Below are 20,393 nucleotides of genomic sequence, written 5' to 3'. Positions count from 1 at the left end.
CAAGTCAGCCTGCCACTATACTAACAGACTCTCACCTTGTTAGCATATATTAATCCATAGTACTACGGCTGTAGTATTTTTAAGTGATTTGGTGTATTTCCTTTTACTCTTCGGCTCTTTGAAACGTGTTATGGATTGGAAGTTGAAAGCATAGCTTTAAAATTAATTCCTTATTACAGACAAATCTATGAGTTGGTACAGCTGAATAGTCAAACTCTGCTAAAATAAGTCATCTTACCCAAGAATCCACTAAGATTTCCAGTTTGCTCACTTGAAAATTATTCTCCTTATGTCCATGGTAAAAGTTTTCTGGGACCCCTGGGCTTATAAAATGTATCTGTGGGAAAATTGCTAGCCACGGGGCCAAGAACGTGATGCACCTTAAAACTACTCTGTGTACCATGGACCCATCAGGGTCTGGTGATGTTGAACCCTGGACAGTCTTAAATTCATCCTGGCAGGTAAGCCCAAAGCATGGCAGCTCCCAATATCGTTTGCCTTGGCGCCTCCTGTTCTGCACATCCATCGTGGTGATGCTGCGGGTGTGATGGGACTCCTGAAATCACGGTGAACGTTTCCTGGGAAGTCTGCAGGTGCTGTTGAAGTTCAAGCTGCGAATCACCAGCAGAAATGGCATTCATCTAGAGCATCGCAATCCCCTTCAGTTTGCTGATCCCCGGATATTTTCAAGGGAAGAACGTCCAAGAGCGAACATACCATCACTGGTCTGTGTAACACGGGGACTGCGGACCCCAGCTCCCGAGAGGGGCGGGCGATGGCAGCAGGATCGCTCCTGCACGCCAGGTACGCTCCAGAGCGGGGCGCCAGGCAGCGAGGGCTGCAGCTGAGTGAGCAGCGGGCACCGCAACTGGCCGGAGAGCAGCCACACCGCCGCCCAGTGGGAGCCCTCCCTCTCTCTCCCTCCCTCCCTCCGTCGGTCTGCCCGGCCCAGCCCGGCGGCGCCGTCCCCGCCTATCGCGAGCGCGAGGCATGCTAGGAAGGGCCGGGCCGGGGCCGGGGCCGGGAGAACGCAGGCGCGGGTGGCGGTGTCGCGGTGCGGGCGGCCCATGGCCGTGGGTGGCGGGCCACGATGACCGACTACAGCGAGGAGCAGCGCAACGAGCTGGAGGCGCTCGAGTCCATCTACCCGGACTCGTTCACGGGTGCGGGGCCGCGCCGGGGCCGCGCTCGCAGCCGGCGTGCGGGGGGAGGAGCGGGAGGCCGCGCCGGGGCTGCCGCGGAGGTTCCGAGCCGCGCCGCTTCGGTGTGTGCTCGGGATGTTGGTTGGCTTTCCCTGCCCGGAAAAAGCAAAGCGCTTGACGGCCCCTGTGGCCCGGTCCGTGGGTGCTGCCCCTGCCTCGTTTAGCGCCGTGGCACAGCAGCCAGCCCGGCGTGGGCAGCCCGGTCGCCTGTGCTGGAAGGATGCTCTTGGGAGAAACCTTTCAGAAAATGCGGCCATACGTGGGCATCGCGGAATTGGTTTGTGCCCTTTCCGAGATCGTGAGCCACGGGATGTTCTGGGGTACTTAAAGGTGCTATTTCCTCCGTAAGTGTGTTTCCACTACCTGCCTTACTCCACTGCAGGTAAAAAAAGAGCAAGCTTTAATTCCTGGTGCAGCATGTTACATTGCTGAAACTTTCATGTTGTGGATACCTTGGTTCATTAGTTCTTCAGGGTTTTCAATTTACCATCAAACTATCAAGGCTACCCTGCCAGCTAATCCAACGTGTTTTTTGGCATTCTGTATCCAAAGAACATTAACAGTGGAAGAATCAGGGCATTTTCTGTTCCCTTCCTGCACAGGATCTGCTCTTCCTAGAGGTCCACAGCATCTTACTTGGCAGTAGCTTCAGCACACAAATATTTGCCTATTGCTTCAATCTGAAAATCTTTTCAGGTCTATGGTTTTATGTGAAAGATTGTTTAAAGGTATATGGATTGATCTCAAGTAGCTGGGGATGCTGGATATCTTATACTGATATGGAAGTCATATTCTTTCATACAGCCTCTACTCTGATGCTTGCTCAGAGTTATTGTTCACTCATGTAATGCTTTTATGCCCAGGAGAAGAGAGGGGAATAAAGATTGTACCAGTACATTAGCAATTAGGCAAAATTAAGTTGATACTTTGAGAACATGTATATTAATTTGGGCATGGGTTATAACAGTGAAGCAGAGTAGTCCTTACAGAAGGATGTGGTCTTCAACCCACAGTTGTGCAATGAGGTTTACAGCCGGTGAAACACAGGTCACAACTCTTGCTATGTTGTGTTGTCTGTCTTCTAGTGCCTGATTCACACATTTTCATTCTAGTACATGGCCTGGTTAGTAGCATTTTCTGCATTAAGCTCTTTTAAATATAGGTGCGGCATTCTGTAAATATAGTCCGGGGTCAAGAGTGCACTGGATGCTCATCAGACACATTTGGTGCAGCAAAGCAAATTAGCTTTGGTAGCTTTCTGCATGCAGTCAGTGCATTACCAGAAGTCTTTTGATTTGATTTGCACTTTCTGGAACAGTGAAACTTCCAGAAGAGAAAATTTTCAAAAAGTGAAAGCCTTTGGTGTTGTTTGATGATGTATGGTCTCATTCAAAGAGCACACCAGGCATCACATCATATAGAAAACAACTGTTAATTGAGAAGTATTACATTAATAAGTTAAAAAGGCCCTTAACACTGTCTCTAGAGCTTTTTTTCTTCATAAGTCCTTGAGAAGTTCTGTTTCAGTGATGTGAAGAAGTAATTGATTTAAGGACTTTCCCTGACTCTTGCTTTTTTCCTTTGAACAGTATTGTCAGAAAAGCCAACAACTTTCACAATCACTGTGACATCTGAAGCTGGAGAAAATGATGAAAGTAAGTTGATCATGTCTTATTCAGGAACTTCTGCTATATATGTTTAATTCTAGCACCAACAGCTATGTATACCTCCACTTAGATTCTTGTAGGGGCCTGATACAGCAAACATTCCTTTGCAATTATAGTTCGAGGATTTGGGTGATCCTTGTTTAATTTGCAGAAATGTTATGCTCTCACTGTAGGACTGCTTTCTGCTAAACCTCAAAGACTTTTTAGTGTAGCTTAAAAAAGTACGGGTTGTCACTTTCCTTGCAGTGGCTTGCAGACATGTTGCGAGGGGATTTTTTCTGGCAACTGTGTGTGTACCAGCTACTTGGGAGAGTTGAGCCTGTGCTGTGAACGTGAAGTCCTTAAGGAACAGTTCTAGAGCAGAAGATTGTGGGTCCCAAGTCCCTGTGTATTTGTTAAGCACCAGCAATTGTATGGGCGTATTGTAAGCAAGCCTTACTCCAAGCAAGTTTGAAAGCTGCTGTTGTGGGTACTGTAACAGAAGGAATAAACTGGTGCTGTCTTACTTAGTTTTTAAGGAGTAAGTCCTGCTTAGAGTAGGTGTTTGTGTTGAAGAGACTGCTGTGCTGCTGAGAACTGTGAGTCTGGAACTAAAGGAAAGCTTCTCCCTGGTATTCTGGGAGATTTTGAAAAAGAAACTCAATTCTCTTTTGCCTTGTTTCCATGTTACCCTGTCTCTGGGCAGCTTCAGATTGAACGTGTTTTTCTTAGGCAGTTCTCTGCTTAATAGCTTCTACTGGACATAGTGTGTTTGTCCTCAGTGTGGAGCCCTGGAATGCAATACAGGTTGATACTTCAACCAGGCACACAGAATCCGAAGTGTTAATATGCTGAGATTTTCTCTAGTTCTGTTATTACAACACTTGTTGTTTTCCACCTCTAAGTAGAATATGAGGGAGATTGCTGCTCTAGTTTCTTTCATACCACAGGAGGTTTTTCAGTCTTCCTAAAGACATTCCAGACATGAGTAGGTTCTAATAGTTTGTGCAAGTGTAAACTTTATAGTCTTAATTTCTTTGAACTCTTGGATTATGTTTAAATCTGTTCATATTGGTTTAGCATCTGTGTAAGAAGACTGTTCCTTAAAGGCAAGAATATTTTATATTCTATAATCTTTAGGCTGTTGATGCAGTAGGAAAACACACAAAGTTATACAGAGTTATCACCATAAGAATATGTGTTTCTTTATCTTGTAGCTGTCCAAACAACCCTTAAATTTACCTATAGAGAAAAATACCCTGATGAAACTCCACTATATGAAATTGTCTCTCAGGAGAATCTTGACGATAATGATGTCATGGACATAATAAAACTGCTAGAGCAGCAGGTAAGGAAAATAGAATATCTTGGTACAGCTTGATAACACTTCATACTTTGGCTGGAATTACTCTCTCAAATCAGGTATTTGCTTCTAGTTTGAAACCCATTCAATACTTTGGGGGCTTAGTTTGAGGTTAGAATTTGGTAAATGAGGTAAGATACATGGCTAATTCAGTGTGTGCAATAATGTAGAATAATGAAATGGAAGTGCACTAGGGCTTCCCCTCTTTTCCACTTCTAGCTTAAGATGAATTTGCTTAACTGTGTGTGTGTGTATATATGTATTTACTATTTGTGAAAATAAGCCACCTCAGTTTCATTTAGAAATATTAAAAAATACCACATTGATTCTTGATTCTTTTTGATAACATAACTGTTTGGGGGTGGGGTGTATCTCATCAACCTTTGGGATCAGTGTGAGTGCATTGTGAAGGAAAGAAGGAAGCACTTTGGTTTCAGGAATTTCTGACAAGTCTTCACTGCCTTAAAATAATATGTTTAGTGAGCTTTTTTTTCATTCCTTCTATCAGCTAATGGTTTTTTGATTTTGTTGAGAAACTGTCTCACTTCAAAGGCGCATGTAATAGAATTAAGGAATAAACTGTTCCAGGAGAAGAAAGGTTCTGAATGACTTGTCTCTTATGATTTATAATATTCAAATTTTAGTATTATGTTTCTACTGTAGGTTTTGTTTTACTAATGAAAAAGCCTTTCATAAGATGTCTATAATGTGTTAATAACCTGACCACAGACATTTGCCTTTGTGTTTTGCTGCACGCCCTGGATTAATTGGCCGGTTCAATTTGAATTTTACAGTGAGATTGGTGCAGAATGTGTCAGCTGTGCCCTCTGCATTTGCACAACACCCTGCTTTCTGTAAACATATTTATGCATTCAGGTTCTTCTGTTTGAAGTTGCCCTCTTTGTGTTGTAGGCAGAAGAAAATTTAGGAATGGTAATGATCTTCACTCTAGTCTCAGCAGTACAGGAGAAATTAAATGAAATAGTGGATCAAATAAAAACACGAAGAGAAGAAGAGAAGAAGCAGAAAGAAAGAGAAGCAGAAGAAGAAGAGAAGGTATGTAAAATAATGTTTTCAGTGAAAAAGACGTTCAGTTTCTTTACAATGCATTGGTTTGGTGCAGGAGTAGTTCTCAGTTGCAGTGAGAAAGGAACAGCTATCCTAAAGATGATTTAATTGAAACTTAAGATTGTTTAATGAACTTAAGTGATGTTTTTCCCCCCATTTTTCTTAAGCAGTCTTTTTAGAGTCTAACTGCATGTTCACATGCAGTCCCTTCTGGCATTACTTCCTAAGGCAGAGACTTTTCCCAAATGAAATCAGATTTGCTGTAGACAGATTTTTTGCTGTAAGAAGGGGGAGCAAGAGGGAATGGGAGCAAAAAAGGCTAGGATATGTCACGCTGCACACGGGGTCCATGGTCTGAGGGAGGCTCTCTTCCTTAGTAGACTGGGTGGAAGTGGTGGGACCAATCTTCAAGACGGGGTTGCCCTCCTGTAGAATAGTTTTACCATTCGTGGATTGTGCTAAGTCCAACTAATGAGTCTTCACTCTCTTCCTTGAGAAATACCTGGAGGGTGATGGGACTTGGAAGGTTCTGTATTTCTGAAAATTGGCAAAGAAATAGCTGAGAAAAAAAAAATCTTCCTTTTTTTCTGTTTCAGCAGTATAAAAGGATTAATCTATTTTAATGGGAAATATTTCAGTGTAGATTGCACTTTAGGGTTGATAAGAAGTGCTGCCTATTTATAAATAATCTGTTGTGGTGGGGAGTTGTGAACTACTGCACTCTAGGTTCAAAAGGAATATTCAGGGTTCTTCCATGAGAGTTTCCACCTCAGTATAGTTCTCTGAGGGGAGAGTCCCATGATAAAAACCACAAGAATGTGTTCTTAATATATTTTCAGGATTAGGATTAATTTCTCAAAATACTTCACAGCAAGCAATTTTTCTGGAGTGTTGTAATTTAAATACTTAAGGAAATGCTTATCTTCACCTGTAGCTTTGCAAGTTGTGTTTGTAGCCTTGTTTTTTGTTCTTCCAGCAACGTTTTCATGGCACTCCTGTTACCATTGAGAATTTCCTTAACTGGAAAGCCAAGTTTGATGCAGAACTTCTAGAAATAAAAAGGAAAAAGATGAAAGAAGAAGAACAAGCAGGCAAAAATAAGCTAAGTGGTATGTTTTAATACTGGTTGTGAAATTTCTGCAATGGTATCAGCCTATAATGACAAGTCTGAAAGTGTTTCACTTTTCTGTACTGTTGCCTTCACAGGTGTGTGTGTGTGTAGGAGCTGGTGATTTGCGTAGATCCAAGTTGCTTTTTAAATGGGAGAATATGTTAAAAAAGGTGGAGGAGTCAGCTGATTTCCTTCTCAGTTCCCACAGAGGATTTCTTGTGGAATGCAAGATGAAGACTAAAGCAATACGAACTGAACACAGACTGTGGGGTGTAAATTTTTCTGCTCCCCATTATTAAAGTCTTAATAATGTTATAGTGACCCATTTCACATGTAAGAGGAGGAACCTTGTTGGTGTGAATGGATCCTGGATGAACTGAAAAAAACCAGAATGGGGAAGTTATAGAAATGAGCAGTTAAAAGCACAAAAGACTGCTAGAGTTGGTTGCTTTGAAAAGACTAAAATACACGTGCTAACCATTGTTGCCTCAGGTTGATAGTTGCTCTAGAACTGTACTTAATTATATTTTTTTTAAATTTCTAGGTAAACAGCTGTTTGAAATGGATCACAACCTTGACACCTCTGACATCCAGTTCTTGGAGGAAGGTAAATATCTATTCGATTCCACAACTGAAAAGCAGTGGCTTAAAATAGGTCAAAATTCCTAAGCAAAATCTGTGTTATGTTTCTGACTTAACATCTTACATCAGAATCACTTTTGCATTGGAAGAACTTCCTGAGAAGTACTCCTTTGCAGAATGAACAGAAGTAATTTTAACTTTTCTCAAAACTAAAACCTTTTCAAGATGATAAAGTGTATTTATTTACAGCCTTGTACTTGAGTTGATCTTATTTACATTGCTTGTATTTAAATGATTGGACTAGGAGCAAAACCAAAATAAAGAAAAGCAACAAAATATAAACCTCAACTCAACCCTGATTTTTTTTTCCTATAGTCAGCCTTCTAACCCTTGATTTCAAGCACAGATCTTGAACTTTTGTCACCTGTTCTCTGAACCTCAACACCAATAGTAAACATCTTGCAGGTTGAAATAAATGTTATTTGCTTCAGTGCAATCCAGTTATTTTTCATGGTTTCTGCAGATGTGCCTTTACCTTACCTAAAATACTGACCTGCTGCCAGATGAAAATTCTGTAAGCCTGTGCTAGAAAGATATTAAACTTGAAAAACCAGTTGGAGATAAAGCATATAAAAGCATATTACTCACAGTAGCATATCTACTTAATTTGCTGTACCACTTTTTAGTATCTTAGTTTAAAATACCTGAGTTTTGAGGTAAGACAGTTCTGTAATATATCTGCACTATCTACTGGTATCACAAAACACAGAAGAAAATCAGGATTCTTCTTTGCATGTAACAATTAAAAGAAAGTTTATGAATGTCAGTGAGTATAAACTTGAAATGGTAGTAATGGGGAAGTTTAGTTTCTTTTACAGGGAATAATTTAATCTTGTCTTCCTACAAAATACCTAAAGCAAAGGTGGTGTGTTGACAGCATATTTGGCTGCCTCAAGGGAGGAACAGACTGGGCTCTGTGCCCAGATGATTTGGGATTAATGCATTAATTTGTAATCCTGTTGCTACTGGTGATTAAAAACTCCCATTCATATTTCTACTGGCATGCTATCATAGATGCAACAGTTTACTGAGTCTGTTTTAATGTTACAGTAGCATATACTACTAATTTTCAGAATATAATGCCATTATTTTGATAGCTGCCTTCAGGTCCAGTGAAATAATAGAAACTTTGTTTGATGACCAGAAGATGTCACTGTTGATACATAAAAATAAAATAGCAGTCCTCAAGTTCTATCCTGAGGTCAGCAGCATCTATTTCAGAAGAAAATGTGAAAGTAGACGAAACTTCACCTTGCTTGTAAAATTTAAATCTGAAAGCAGATGTATGTATGTCAGTATATGGTGTGTAAGGAATTTTTTATGAACCCTGTGCATTTATCTTACTAGGATAGTAGTAATTATTCCAGCTGTGAGGTCCTGAGCTCCTGCTTTGGCTGTTCTGGGCAGAAAGAATCTCTGCTTCTGGCAAATGTAAATGTTAATTTCATGCTCCAAATGAATTCTGAGGTTCTGCATGACATTTCTCTTGTCTGGGTTTTGATGCAAAGTAAAAAAAAAATTAAAAACCTTCAGCTGTAAAAAGATAAAATGTGGCATTTACTTTTCAGTATCTATTTGATGTATAAAAAGCCAAGTAAGTTAGCAGCTACCTACATTGAAGAACTAATGTGAATAAATCTTGTAATCTTGTATGGTTTTATTGTTAATGTTGCATGAAAATAAGGTATCTTTCTATTCCTTGCAGCTGGAAACAATGTGGAGGTTGATGAATCTTTATTCCAAGAAATGGATGACTTAGAGTTGGATGATGAAGAGGATGACCCTGACTACAACCCTGTTAATTTAGATAGTGATTAGACTTACTTGAACTGATTCTGTCATCAGTATGGACATATGTATGGAGAGAGGGGCAGGCAGGAAAGCCACAGCATCTGTGGTTTTAATAATGTTTATTGTTTTTCTTTTTTCTTAATTTTTTTTCAAAAAAAAAAACCAACATATTTTAAATCCAGGAGAATGGTCTTCTGATGACTTTCACTATAAATAAATTTACTTTAATATTTCAAATGAAAAATTTGAGAAATATTGATCTGTCTGAAAACACTTTTCTATTTTCTCTAATTTTTTTCCTCCCTACTTCTGTAATTGTCCTTGGAAGACATGTGGCAACTTGCAAGATAGAAAAGTGTTACAGCAAGTATTAAACACGCCTGCATCTGAATGCTGAGCAGCTGTTCTGTCTTCCACCTGGGATAAACAGGGGCAGCTTTGATGAATAAAAGGGATCACATACTATGCAGTTATTTATTTTTTTTGTTTCTTCCTCTTGTGGAATTTTTAAATAATTCAAGTCAATTCTGGTGCCCCAATTTATCAGCTGTAGATAGACAGCACTAGTCACCTTTGTTGTATAGCCTTATTAAAGTTTAGTGGAAACCATTTCCATACAATTAAACTGGCATTTTTTGCCATGGTCATGAATAATATTTTCAAAATGGCAAGTTCAGGTCAGAAGGGGAAAAAATTGGAATGTAAAATCCTCTTGAGGTTTGGTTGATTTGTTCAGAGGGTTTGGCTTTATGAAAAATCAAAACCCACCTTATGAAGATTAGTTTGCTTTTGGCAGCAGACTGTATCAAAACACTATGAGTGGAGTGCACATTACAGCAGCAGGGTTTATAGAGTGCTCTGTAGGTTTGAATGTAACTAGTGTAGTTTTAGAAGCATTGTGTTGGCAGCCTGTGAAGGTTAGCAGTAAAGAATGCAGTAAAGCTACACATCAACTTGGGGATGTTGCTCATCCTTCAGAGTTGTTTCTGGAGCTCACAGCTGTTCAACTCCTCCCTTACCACCTCCAAAAAGCCCAAACACTGCAAGAACTGCAGTGTTATACATGCTGTGTTTGAAAGCACAGCGCTAGAAGGATGATGGTGTCAAAAGTGAGCTCTCCAAATAGAGAGACAGGCATCTCAATGATTAAACACTGTGTGCTGAATTTTAGACACTGTTAGTAGACTGCCTTAACTGTGCCAGCTTCAATCTTTGAAGAAGGTTGCACTAAAGTATCACATTGCTTAGAGGAATAATAAATTTATGAATTTTAGTATTTGACAATTCCATATTCAAGATGAGTTTAACTATGGAATTAATTTAATTGTTACAAGATTCTCTGCTCATATTGCTCAAGAACATCTGTTTAGGATGACCTTCTTTAACCTGTTTTTTTTTCCTTTTTTTTATTCAATGAATTTCTAGTGCATAGAAATAAGTGTTCAAGTACCCTTATAAATACTTTTATAAATTAACCATGTGCCTTTGTTCCTACTGTTGTCCCTTTATCTTTTTAATTTTGACTATTAAGGACTCTAGATAAGCATCTAGGTCTCAATGACGTTTTATGTTTCAAAGCAATAAGCAGGATCTGTGCTCCAACAGTTACCAGCTACATTAAAAAAATTGTGAGCTAATGTGATATTAAATCTTGTCTTTTCCAAAGATACAGTTGGATTGAAATCTTCATAGTTACTACATCCAGCTTCCTGTGTAATTGCTACAATGCTTTAAAATGCCCGTCAACACTGAACTTTATTTCTGGTATGTCTCAACTCAGCTGCCTAAAACCCCATTTAATCCCTAAGGCTGCTTTCCATTTTCAGCTATGTATGTTAAAACCGGTGGTTTTTTTTCATAAATTCTGAGTTGGAGCTCTCTAAATTTGGACCAATCCAAGAATCCTGTGTAGTCTGTACAAAGGTGGTAATCAGAAAGTTTTCCAAGTGGATCAATGATATGTCATCTACATATGAAAGGAAGTTTCTCATGAATTCTATTTCCAGTATAATGAAATTTTCTAGTCTGTTTTCACACTAACATATTTATTGGTTTTCATGCAGAGAATGTATAGCTTAAAAATGTTAAAATTATGTAAAACAAGTTAATGTGAAAATGTTTTTGCTGTTATATTTCAAAGCAGAGGAAACAATAAGGGTTGAAGTGACAAAAAATTGCATAAAGTCTGTTCCTCCAGGGCTTTGGAAGAAGTTTTAGTGACTCAATCTGAACTGCAGATTTGTTTAGCTTTGTTAGCAATTAACATCTGTGAAATAAAAGGGAATTTGAATGAGAGTAAGCTTGGCTGTTTGTGTGTTAGTTTGCTGAAGTGAACAGAGAGAAGGTATTTTGCTGGATAAAGTTCAGCTGGGATATTTAAATTTGCTTATGTACTTTGGATTAGATTGAAAACTAATTCTTACTAGTTAAATAAAATCCCATTTGTAAATTTTGACAGAATTACAGTAATTTAAAATCTTGGTGCTGACAACCTGTCTTGCATATTGTTTTTAACTGCCTGAGTCCAAAGCATGCGCAGTAGTGAGTTGCAAGACTGCACCTTGACCAGAGCAAATGTAGTTTTGAACAGGCTGAGTTGTTTTGAATAGTTGGTGCCAGAGCTCTGTTAAAATTTAGAGGATGGTACCTACCACATCATTATGCTGTGGGTAAAATCTCAATCTAGGATTTTGCATCCAAATTATGATTGCCTTATTGGCATCTCTCATTTTCTTTCCTTCCGTTTTGACACCTGCCTCACAGACCAGGGCTAATAAGGAAGCTGATAGTCCCCTAAATTCCCAGGAACTTTGTTCCCTAGTCTGAGCCCCTCTAGTGTCCTAGTATTTAGGACAGCTCCTAGGCCACTTGTACTTGCGTACTGAAATGAATGCATTTTCATGACTGATTTTTTAAATTTCATGCATATTTCAGAAAAATCAGTGATTTATGGATTGTAGTATCTCTGCATGGTCACATGCTTCACTGCTTCCAAAAATGACAAGTTTTTATTGCCAGAGCACATGAAACATGAGAGAGGTTACTGGTAAGGCTCTTACACCTGTATTTAGGTGTCAGCATAGAAGGGAGTCTAAATGAAAGGGATGTATCCAGTTACAATAGGTGGATGCATGATACAGCTGGTAAAGCAAAAACACCCTGTGGTACCTGCTCCCCTCCTGGAGGGGCAGGGCTCTTAAAATCAACCAGAGTAGCATGTCCTAGGTACAGTAAAGTGCCTTAAACACCCAAGATACCTGTTTCAGAAGACAGCTCCAGTCTCTCAAGTGGCATTAATCCTGCACAACAGAGGTACTTAGTCAGAAGGCAGTGTCCTTTTGGGGTATACATTATAAAACACACAAAAATATAAATTTAAAAAAAGGATGAAGATGGAATAAACACTTTTAAAAAATATATTAATTTTATTTGTTAATGGTACAAAAGGAATATTTTCTTCCTCTACCCCAAAGGATTGTCCTGCACAGTACCTAGAACACACACACTATTCTGGACACTGCTTTGTTAGACCTTTTAGCCAATGCCAACACTGATCCCCCTTCTAAGTGCATGTGTTCAAGGGATACATCTAGAGAAGTGAGCTAATTGAAAAGAAATTTACTAGTAAACTAATCCCTGGTGGAACATACTAAATCATGAAGAAATAGAGGACTGGTCACAGTGGCAGTATAAACACATTTACAGAGGTAAACCATGAACAAGAACTCCAATTAAGTAGCTCCATAGTACCTTTATCAACTGCTCATTAACATCTGTGTATAATTTGCTACAAGACAGTAGGTGTTGCCAATTCTAAGCAACTAAGCAACACATTTTCTAGTAAGACAAGGACCTCGATACTTCAGAGTTACATTTTTTGTATCAGGATGCCAGAGGTTTGACTGAACACAAAAACTACAGGTTTACTCCAGTGCTGTGCTTCCTCAGAGTTCCCAAGCATTTATGGAGACATAATTTAAGCATAAAAATTGTTGAGTTAGGGTCCACGGTCCAGAAACTTATTGTTTTGCACCCAGCAAGTTCCAGAAGCAGGAAACAAAGGTATCCTTTAAGGAATCTTCTCTGATGTTAAGACTTGAGAAGCATAGCAGCGAGCCTAAAAATGGGTGGGGAGAGAGGAAAATAAAGTACATTAATGAACAAAACCAGCACTTTAAAGAGCTTCCTTCAAATTAGTAGTTTAGTAATCTTAAGTGTTACAGGTTCCATTTCATCTTAATTAAACGGGAGCTTCCACGACAACACTCTAAACAACTGATATTTTTAAATACAAATCAGATTTTTGAAAAGAAGAAAAAAGAAGTGGCAAATAAAAACCAAATGAACACCACCAACCTCACCAAATCCCAAACAACACTTTTTTTACACTGTGTCCTGAATTTTAAGGCTTTCTCCAGTAGGAGGAGCAAATGGCCACATTTCACTGGTATTTGACATGTTCAGGGCCAGAAAACACTTAAGACAATATCTCATTTCAACATGCACATTAAACAGAGGTGAGCAGGTAATTCAGTTGCCAGTTATTTCATACTTTAAATAAAAGTGTGTTCTGAAGCTTTAACATGCTCAACAGTGCTGATAAGACATCACAGAACTGGAACATGGGTCCTCAGAATCAATTTGTTAGTCTAGGAAAAAAAATGCTTTAGAAACAAAAACCACATTTGATAATCTGCTGAAAACCTCTAAGGTCTTAAAAAAGGTAAAATGCCCCAAAGTCAAATACATGGATAGGATTTATAAAAATTTCAACAGCTCAAACCTCTGAATGTAATTCTGCACTCTGAGTGTTTGTAACTTACACGCTCGTGGTCAGTTATTTAGGAAAAAACATTGTAAGAAAATGGAAAGTTTAAAAAAGCCTAATTAGCATCTACAAGTGGCTGAAAGCTTCATACAAGACCTAAAAGTTGTCATTTGCATCAAGGTGGTATCCATTTATACACAAAATAGTTTTGGTTTTGATATCCTGGGATTATATAAGCAGAAAGCAGGAGAGAAAAAAACCCAAGGAAAGTGAAAAGATGCAAAAAATCCACCATGCAACCATATATGCATATGCATTCAAAGAAGAGATGCAGATGGTCTTAAATTCTCACAAATAGAAACTATTTTCTGAGATACTTACAGCTTTCTCTTCCAAAGAGAGCACCCCATCTACAGCCACTATCTGGTATTGCTTTTCTTTTAGGCTACCCACAAATTTCCGAAGTAGTCTGAGACCAGTTCCATCACTGTTTTGTTTCAGCAGTTTCTGCATTTGTTGAGAAGAACATCCTGGGTCAAACAGTAGCAAACACAAGCTTCTGTTCTTCTTCTCCTCTATTCCAACAATAGTACGACTATGACCTAATACCAAAAAAAGAGTTTTCAGTAGTTTAGAAACACATAAATCCCATTTACTACCTTGTAACATATGACTGATTTTCAGATCAAAGAAGGCATTACTTGAAATTTAAGAAGGTAGTTTTAAGAGTACATGTCAAAAAGTTGAGACCCCAAACACATTCAGCTCTTCCATCCAATAAAAATACAAACTTTAATGTTGCTCTTACTAAATAGGAAAATTACAGAAATAAAACCACACCTTCAATTCAATGAAGACAGACTTAAAAATGCTGCTCTGAACTGCAGTACATACAGAGAGATACAGAATAGTAAGAAACCAGCATATTGTGACACTGACCTTGATGTTGCAAGTAGATAGGAGGTTTGGAAGTACACACCACCTTTGCACCACCTTCACTATCTTTAGAATAGTAATGCAAAATCCACTCAAACAAGCGAGGGTGTGTACCCATAGGGCCAGTGGGTTTGTGAAAGTCAATTATTTGGCACCTACAAAACATTGAGAATGAAAACAACAATAAAATTTCAAACAGGTTGCTTGTTAAAACAATTTTTTCACCTCTGGGTCACTGCCTCCTGCACCCAGTGGTCCTTGCTACTTTCTTATTTTTTAATAGAGGAGTAGGGGACACATAATTACAAAGCAATGAAACATATTGTCCCAAATTGGAAAATTTATTAGGTAAGAAAGAAGTGCTCTACTCTGTTCAGTCGAACAAGAATTTGTGAAACTTGCAAAAATTAATATTACATTTTTTTGTATGTGATACATGTACACAAGAGAATCCAATTAAAGCCATAGAAAAAATCTGAAATTCAGATTCTTCTTGAGAAGAAACTTTTAGAGAAATGAAGTTTTTAATAAATGCTTTAATTTATGCATATGTGGCATACTTCTGCATCAAGTCTCAATGACAAGCAGTTACTCAGTTTATGTACCTCCTCTAAGTAGTTACACAGCCTCATGCTGCTTTAAATCAGATTTGTTTATATATATGGTTAAATTTAGTTACTAAGGTAGCTTTGTCATCACACAGTTGGGAATTTTAACCTTTAAAGGTACAACACTTAAATTAGCAGTTAAAAATAACAACCACAACAAAAAGCAATATTTACTTTATCCTGAGACTGGTTAACAGTGAATAAATCTCACATGCTCCTATCCACGCTTTGGAACCATGTAATCTGTTGTTGAAGTGAGATGCCCCATGAGGATCAAAACCTTCTCTCCAGGCATCTTCAATCATGGACTGAATCTTTGGGATACTAGGAATTAGTGTAGTATCTGGAACAGAAAAGCTTTTGAATTGTTGTTACAGTGACTTTTGAACTGTTGTTACAGTCTATTAATTAAAAATATTCAGCTTCTTTTATAACAGGTAGTTGATGTTACAAAGATGCACCAAAAAAACTAAAGGTAAAATTTCAACCACATTATTTCTTGCCAGTATTCACCTCTGACTCTTTAACAGTAAGTTCCAGTGGTGTAACAACCATTTAATAGGTATCATTGACCTTGTAAGACTTGCTGTATAAATGAAGAGGTAAAACATCAGTCAGCAGGTTGTCATCCAAGGTATGTGGAACAAACAGCATTTTGTTTAATACCTCTCAGGCAGTCATTGTAGAAGCTGTTTTGCAACAGTGAAGAAAGGAGCATTTGGAAATTCCTGTAACCACAACCCCAGCCTCTGTCACCCAAAGATGAGTGGAAGTGATCTACTCCTGCTGAAAGCCACACACGCTTCACATCTTTGTTCTCATTCTGATAGTACATGCACAATGCTTCAATGACTCCTAAAGGAAGACAAAATAGGAAGCTTATCTGTAAAATGAGCTACTAAATTTGCTAGAAGATTCCCTCTCCAACTTGGAACAGATACAGATTAATACAATTTATTTAAAAACTTCATTACATTTAAAGCCCAAATCACAAAAGCAGTAGAGATTGCCCCTATTTAATTTCAATGGTCTTTACTTTGATAAATTTATGTAGTATGAAGCTTTCGAAACTAAACCTATTTTTTCACTGATGCTACACAATTATTATTTTAAATTAAACAGCTTGGACTTAATTATAAATTGTGATAGTCAAGGGAACTAATACAATTATATAGAAAAAGTGTATCACCAGCATTCCTATGCCTCTGCTACCTCCAGTACAACATCATCTTAAAAACATGGCAATACTTATGCATACTAGGTAAACTTTCTATTTTCCCCAACTTATTTTTCCAGGAGAAACTAAGGGGGGGGAAAAAAAAAAAAAAAGGACACAACCAACAACAAATTATATGTTTTGTTAAAGACTGGTTTGGTCACTACAATCTAAGAGAAAGCACAGTTTTAGTTGTATAATTTCAGCTTCTTTACCTGATGTCTTCGTTTTCCCATCATCGATACCAGAAGCCAAACTTTCCATCATGTCAGCTTTTCTCTTATGATATTCAAAGGGCTGCATCCTTCCTCTATCAACTTCTCTTTCCATATTCTTTAGAAATTGCTGCTTGAAGCCACCAGAATTATCCAAGCCATACTGTCTCTGTTAGGGATGAAATGTGTATGATTTAAATCACATTTTTAGAATTCATCTTTTGTCCGTGCAGTTTCTCAAAATCACTACGACTAACTTCGAAAAATTGTGAGACATAAAAACTTCAGAATTATAATTATTTTAGAGCTGAAGACCAAGCTTCATTCCTGAACATGAATGTGGGACTAGGAAAGCCACACCTGAAAGAGCAAACCCATCCCTCTGCTCCCTCTTGGCAGAGCCATTGGCACAGAAGCAGTCTGGCAAGGAGGTAGTCAGAGTGGGAAGTGAGTTACTAGGGCTGTTAGATGAGAAACAGGACCTGGAGCAGGTGATGGTATTCCAGTAAAGGAAAGCCAGGATGCTCAGAGCCTTTGGCACTCTGGCAGGGAATGTGCTCCAGGCTGCACTGCAAGGCAGAGCACTAGAGCTGGCTGGAGCACAGGCAGCAGGTGTGCTGGGAGAACAGAACATCAAGCACAGGGAGCAGCCAGCCCCATCCTGAGCCAGAACCACTCAAAGCTGTAAAGCCAAGTAGCTCGAGGCTGTCATGTCCAGCACTCTGCCAGGATCAGCATTGCCAAGAGACTGAATTTGCTTCCAACCCATCCCTGCACCATTATCTCAACACAGACTATGTGGCTTACTATGTGGTGAGGTCAGTCCAGGACATTACAATTCCAAGATACTCAGCCTCTAAAAGCACAACTGGTTTTAAACTTACCATTTAGAAACAAGAGCATACCTGCAGCTTTTTAAATTCTTCCCTCTCTCGCTTCTCTTCTTCTGATCTCTGCCGTTCATCTTCTTCAGTTTGGAGTTGCTGAGCCAGCTCTAGATCTCTAATGTTTCCACCTACCCCAGAACAACATTCCAAAGAGAGGGGACTTTGGGAGGTTAGTAATGCTTTGAGGGATCATTTGCTTAATTTTCAGAGATTCCTTTCTAAGCAGACAGATGTAAACACAATTGGGCACCCCACATTTTTTTGAGCTACTAGTAACAAAAAATTAAATAGGACTGACTGCATTCAGCCTATCAAGACTCAGACTCTAGGCTTGGACAAAGTTTATGCAGTTACTAGAGCAATTGCTTGGCAAATAATGCACGTACCACTGAGAGGACAGCTTTTGTTTACTGTGTTTCACTTCACTGTTAGCAAGAAGTCACAGTTCCTTTAATACCACTTATTAGCATCTAGGACCATTGCTAGCAGTCTCAAAGGAGTGACAAAAATTAGAGAACTGAATAGGGAATCTCTAAGATTCTGTTAGCCATGTTATAAAATGAAATTAATTTACATTTTTTTACTTTAACGCTGTGATTAATGAATCAGCAAAGTATTTGCAGAAATCAATTGAGAAAAAAATGAAGTTTTCATAAGCTACAAATTCTCAACTCATCACAGTGGAACATGCCACTGTAAACTCCACTTATGTAAGCCTTCTATAGAGCTAGAAAAACAAATATGTAATACTACTGTCTTTTAAACATTTTTTGCTCCAGTTTTTCTTTTGGCTAACATGCAGTCCATTTACTTAGCAACCATGCACAGACAAAGATTTCTTTATTAGCATAATAATTAAGTAGAGCACTTGGGCAAGTGATAGGATCTTAACTATGTTAACTTCATTATACGTATATCCAAGTTCCCTTTAAATACAGAAATATTTATTTTAAATTTTATGTGACACTGTACACTAAAACATGCAAATATTTGCAAATGCTTTCAAGTACCCTTTCACATACCTTCTGAAAAGTTATGTTCCTCTAAGTGTAAATCCACATGTTCTTCAAGTATCTGAATGTTTGTACAGGTAAGACTACACATAGGACAATCATACAGCTGTTCATCTCCTGTGTCTAAAAAAGAAATGCAGTTTCTTGATTAATGCAATTACTGTGGCTTTTTGCTAGAATTGTCCCCTGATATACAATCTAAGACAAATACACAGTAATGAAGTTTGTGTTGCCACTGAAATTCCCCAGTGAAAGGCAACAAATTCCAAACAGCTGTTACTATCTTCACCACTTAAGAATTTGTATCTAAATACACAAAAATTTTAAGACATCTTTTCCTTCTTTCGACTAAGTTTTGCCCCATTTAACTTACAGATCACAATTTGCTATGATAAAATTTCTATCAAGAAATGCTTAGTCTGAAATATCAAACCATTAATAAGAAGATGTGTTCTGCTAACTGAAAAACATTCATGAACTGACATAGCAGTTGTCGAGCTGAAAGAGCAAATTATTTTGTTGATCTTCCTGCATTGCCTCAAATAGTTTTATGCTTATTATCATTATTATTATTATTAAGGGTACCACACAGCATAGGTAAAGTTCAAAAGGATTTCTGGAGGTCATCTAGTCCCTGGCAGAATGGTCACATTAAAGTTACACACAGCTTTTCCCAGTCATTTTTTTAATAATTCCAACTCTTTACAAACTCCCTTCACAAACTCTCCAGAGGAATGCATTCTAGTGTTTAACCACTCTCACAGTAACAAGAAGTGTTTTTGCATTTAAGCAGCATTCCTCATATTTTGACTTGAGCCCACTGCCTGTTGTTCTGTCACTGGGAACCACAGACAAGTGCCTGACTCTACCTTTACTGCCCTCCTCGAATCCCTAGATTTTTTCTGCACCTTCCTCGGTTGACAAAACACAAGAATTGATATCCTGCGTTAGCAGTTTCCAGAAGGTATTTGTCACAGCTACATGCTTATGACAGGTTGGAGGAAAACTTAGTGGCATAATTATCTAAATTCACCAGAAGCATGTGACACCGTAAAATACAGTACTCTGAAACGTGTTAAATACATAAAAAACCCCAAAACACCTTAATACAACTAATTTTAAAGCAGAAACTGGCATACAGGATAGTGCTTTATCCAAGCTCTGCGTTATTTACACGCATGGATGGAAAACGTCGTTCAATGCTACGACCTAGGGGTGGGGTGGGTGTGTTCTTGGGGGGGAATTGTTAAGAAAAACATTTTAATCACAGGTAGTGCAGTGCGGTTGACTGCACTGGCGCATTTTGCATCCTAACCATCATTTATCTAGCTTGTTACATCACAAATGGTACTCTTCTAAGGGTATTACCCACTAGCAGAGATGACACCTTTAAGTTTCTGAAATAACTACCATCATTCGGCCAGTTAGTAAATATAAAATTCTGCTCATGCCTAGGATAAACTACAGCATCTAAATACAAAATTTCTTCCTTTGCTCTAACTCCATTCCCCGGCCGGCTCCCCGTTGGCACTCCCGATCCCCGCGGAGAGATCCCTCCTCCCGCGCCGCCGCTCACCCGCGCCCGGGGCGCCCAGCAGGTGCCCGTGCCGCGCCCTGACGTGCTCCTCCAGCTCCCGCCCCGCCGCCTCCCCGCAGAACGGGCACTCGGGCGGTGCCCCGGAGCGGCGGCAGCCCGGCGGGCCCGGCTCCGGCCGGGCCGTCTCCATGTGCCGCCAGAGCCCGCGGCGGCGGCGCAGAGCGGGCAGCGGGGCTGGCGGCGGCCCAGGGACGGGCCTCGGAGGGGAGGGCAGCGCCTATCCGCACACGCCGCACAGCACCATCGCGGCAATACGGACGCGGGACACCCTCACCGATTTCCCTTCCCTTCCCTTCGCGCCCCCGCGCGCTTCCCGCTGGGAAGTGCCGC

At 39.3% G+C, this 20,393-nt stretch overlaps 2 protein-coding genes across 3 annotated transcripts; one reads left to right on the top strand and one right to left on the bottom strand.

The window, feature by feature from the left end:
- Window positions 1–1,017: 1,017 nt before the first annotated feature.
- RWDD1 (RWD domain containing 1) lies at window positions 1,018–11,118 on the top strand. Its single transcript, XM_033053661.1, has 7 exons — window positions 1,018–1,163; window positions 2,792–2,857; window positions 4,066–4,196; window positions 5,124–5,267; window positions 6,256–6,388; window positions 6,935–6,997; window positions 8,738–11,118. Exons 1-7 carry the CDS (start codon window positions 1,091–1,093, stop codon window positions 8,848–8,850), a joined length of 723 nt encoding a protein of 240 aa, XP_032909552.1. The 5' UTR covers window positions 1,018–1,090; the 3' UTR covers window positions 8,851–11,118.
- A 1,105-nt stretch (window positions 11,119–12,223) lies between these two features.
- ZUP1 (zinc finger containing ubiquitin peptidase 1) lies at window positions 12,224–20,357 on the bottom strand. 2 transcript variants are annotated; one of them, XM_033053660.2, is made up of 9 exons: window positions 20,338–20,357; window positions 18,476–18,589; window positions 17,472–17,581; window positions 16,567–16,735; window positions 15,802–15,990; window positions 15,310–15,478; window positions 14,531–14,682; window positions 13,973–14,193; window positions 12,224–12,940 (listed from the first exon to the last, which is right to left on the bottom strand). In XM_033053660.2, the coding sequence occupies exons 2-9, from the start codon at window positions 18,555–18,557 to the stop codon at window positions 12,893–12,895; spliced, it is 1,140 nt and encodes a 379-aa protein (XP_032909551.1). In that variant the 5' UTR covers window positions 18,558–18,589; window positions 20,338–20,357; the 3' UTR covers window positions 12,224–12,892. The 2 variants fall into 2 exon arrangements, with proteins under 2 accessions (XP_032909551.1, XP_032909550.1); XM_033053659.2 differs by lacking the exon at window positions 20,338–20,357 and adding an exon at window positions 20,043–20,316.
- Between the last annotated feature and the right edge of the window lie 36 nt (window positions 20,358–20,393).

The sequence above is a fragment of the Catharus ustulatus genome, chromosome 3, assembly GCF_009819885.2.
Source record: "Catharus ustulatus isolate bCatUst1 chromosome 3, bCatUst1.pri.v2, whole genome shotgun sequence".
NCBI classification, from domain to species: Eukaryota; Metazoa; Chordata; class Aves; order Passeriformes; family Turdidae; genus Catharus; species Catharus ustulatus.
This window is presented reverse-complemented; position numbering and strand designations above follow the sequence as displayed.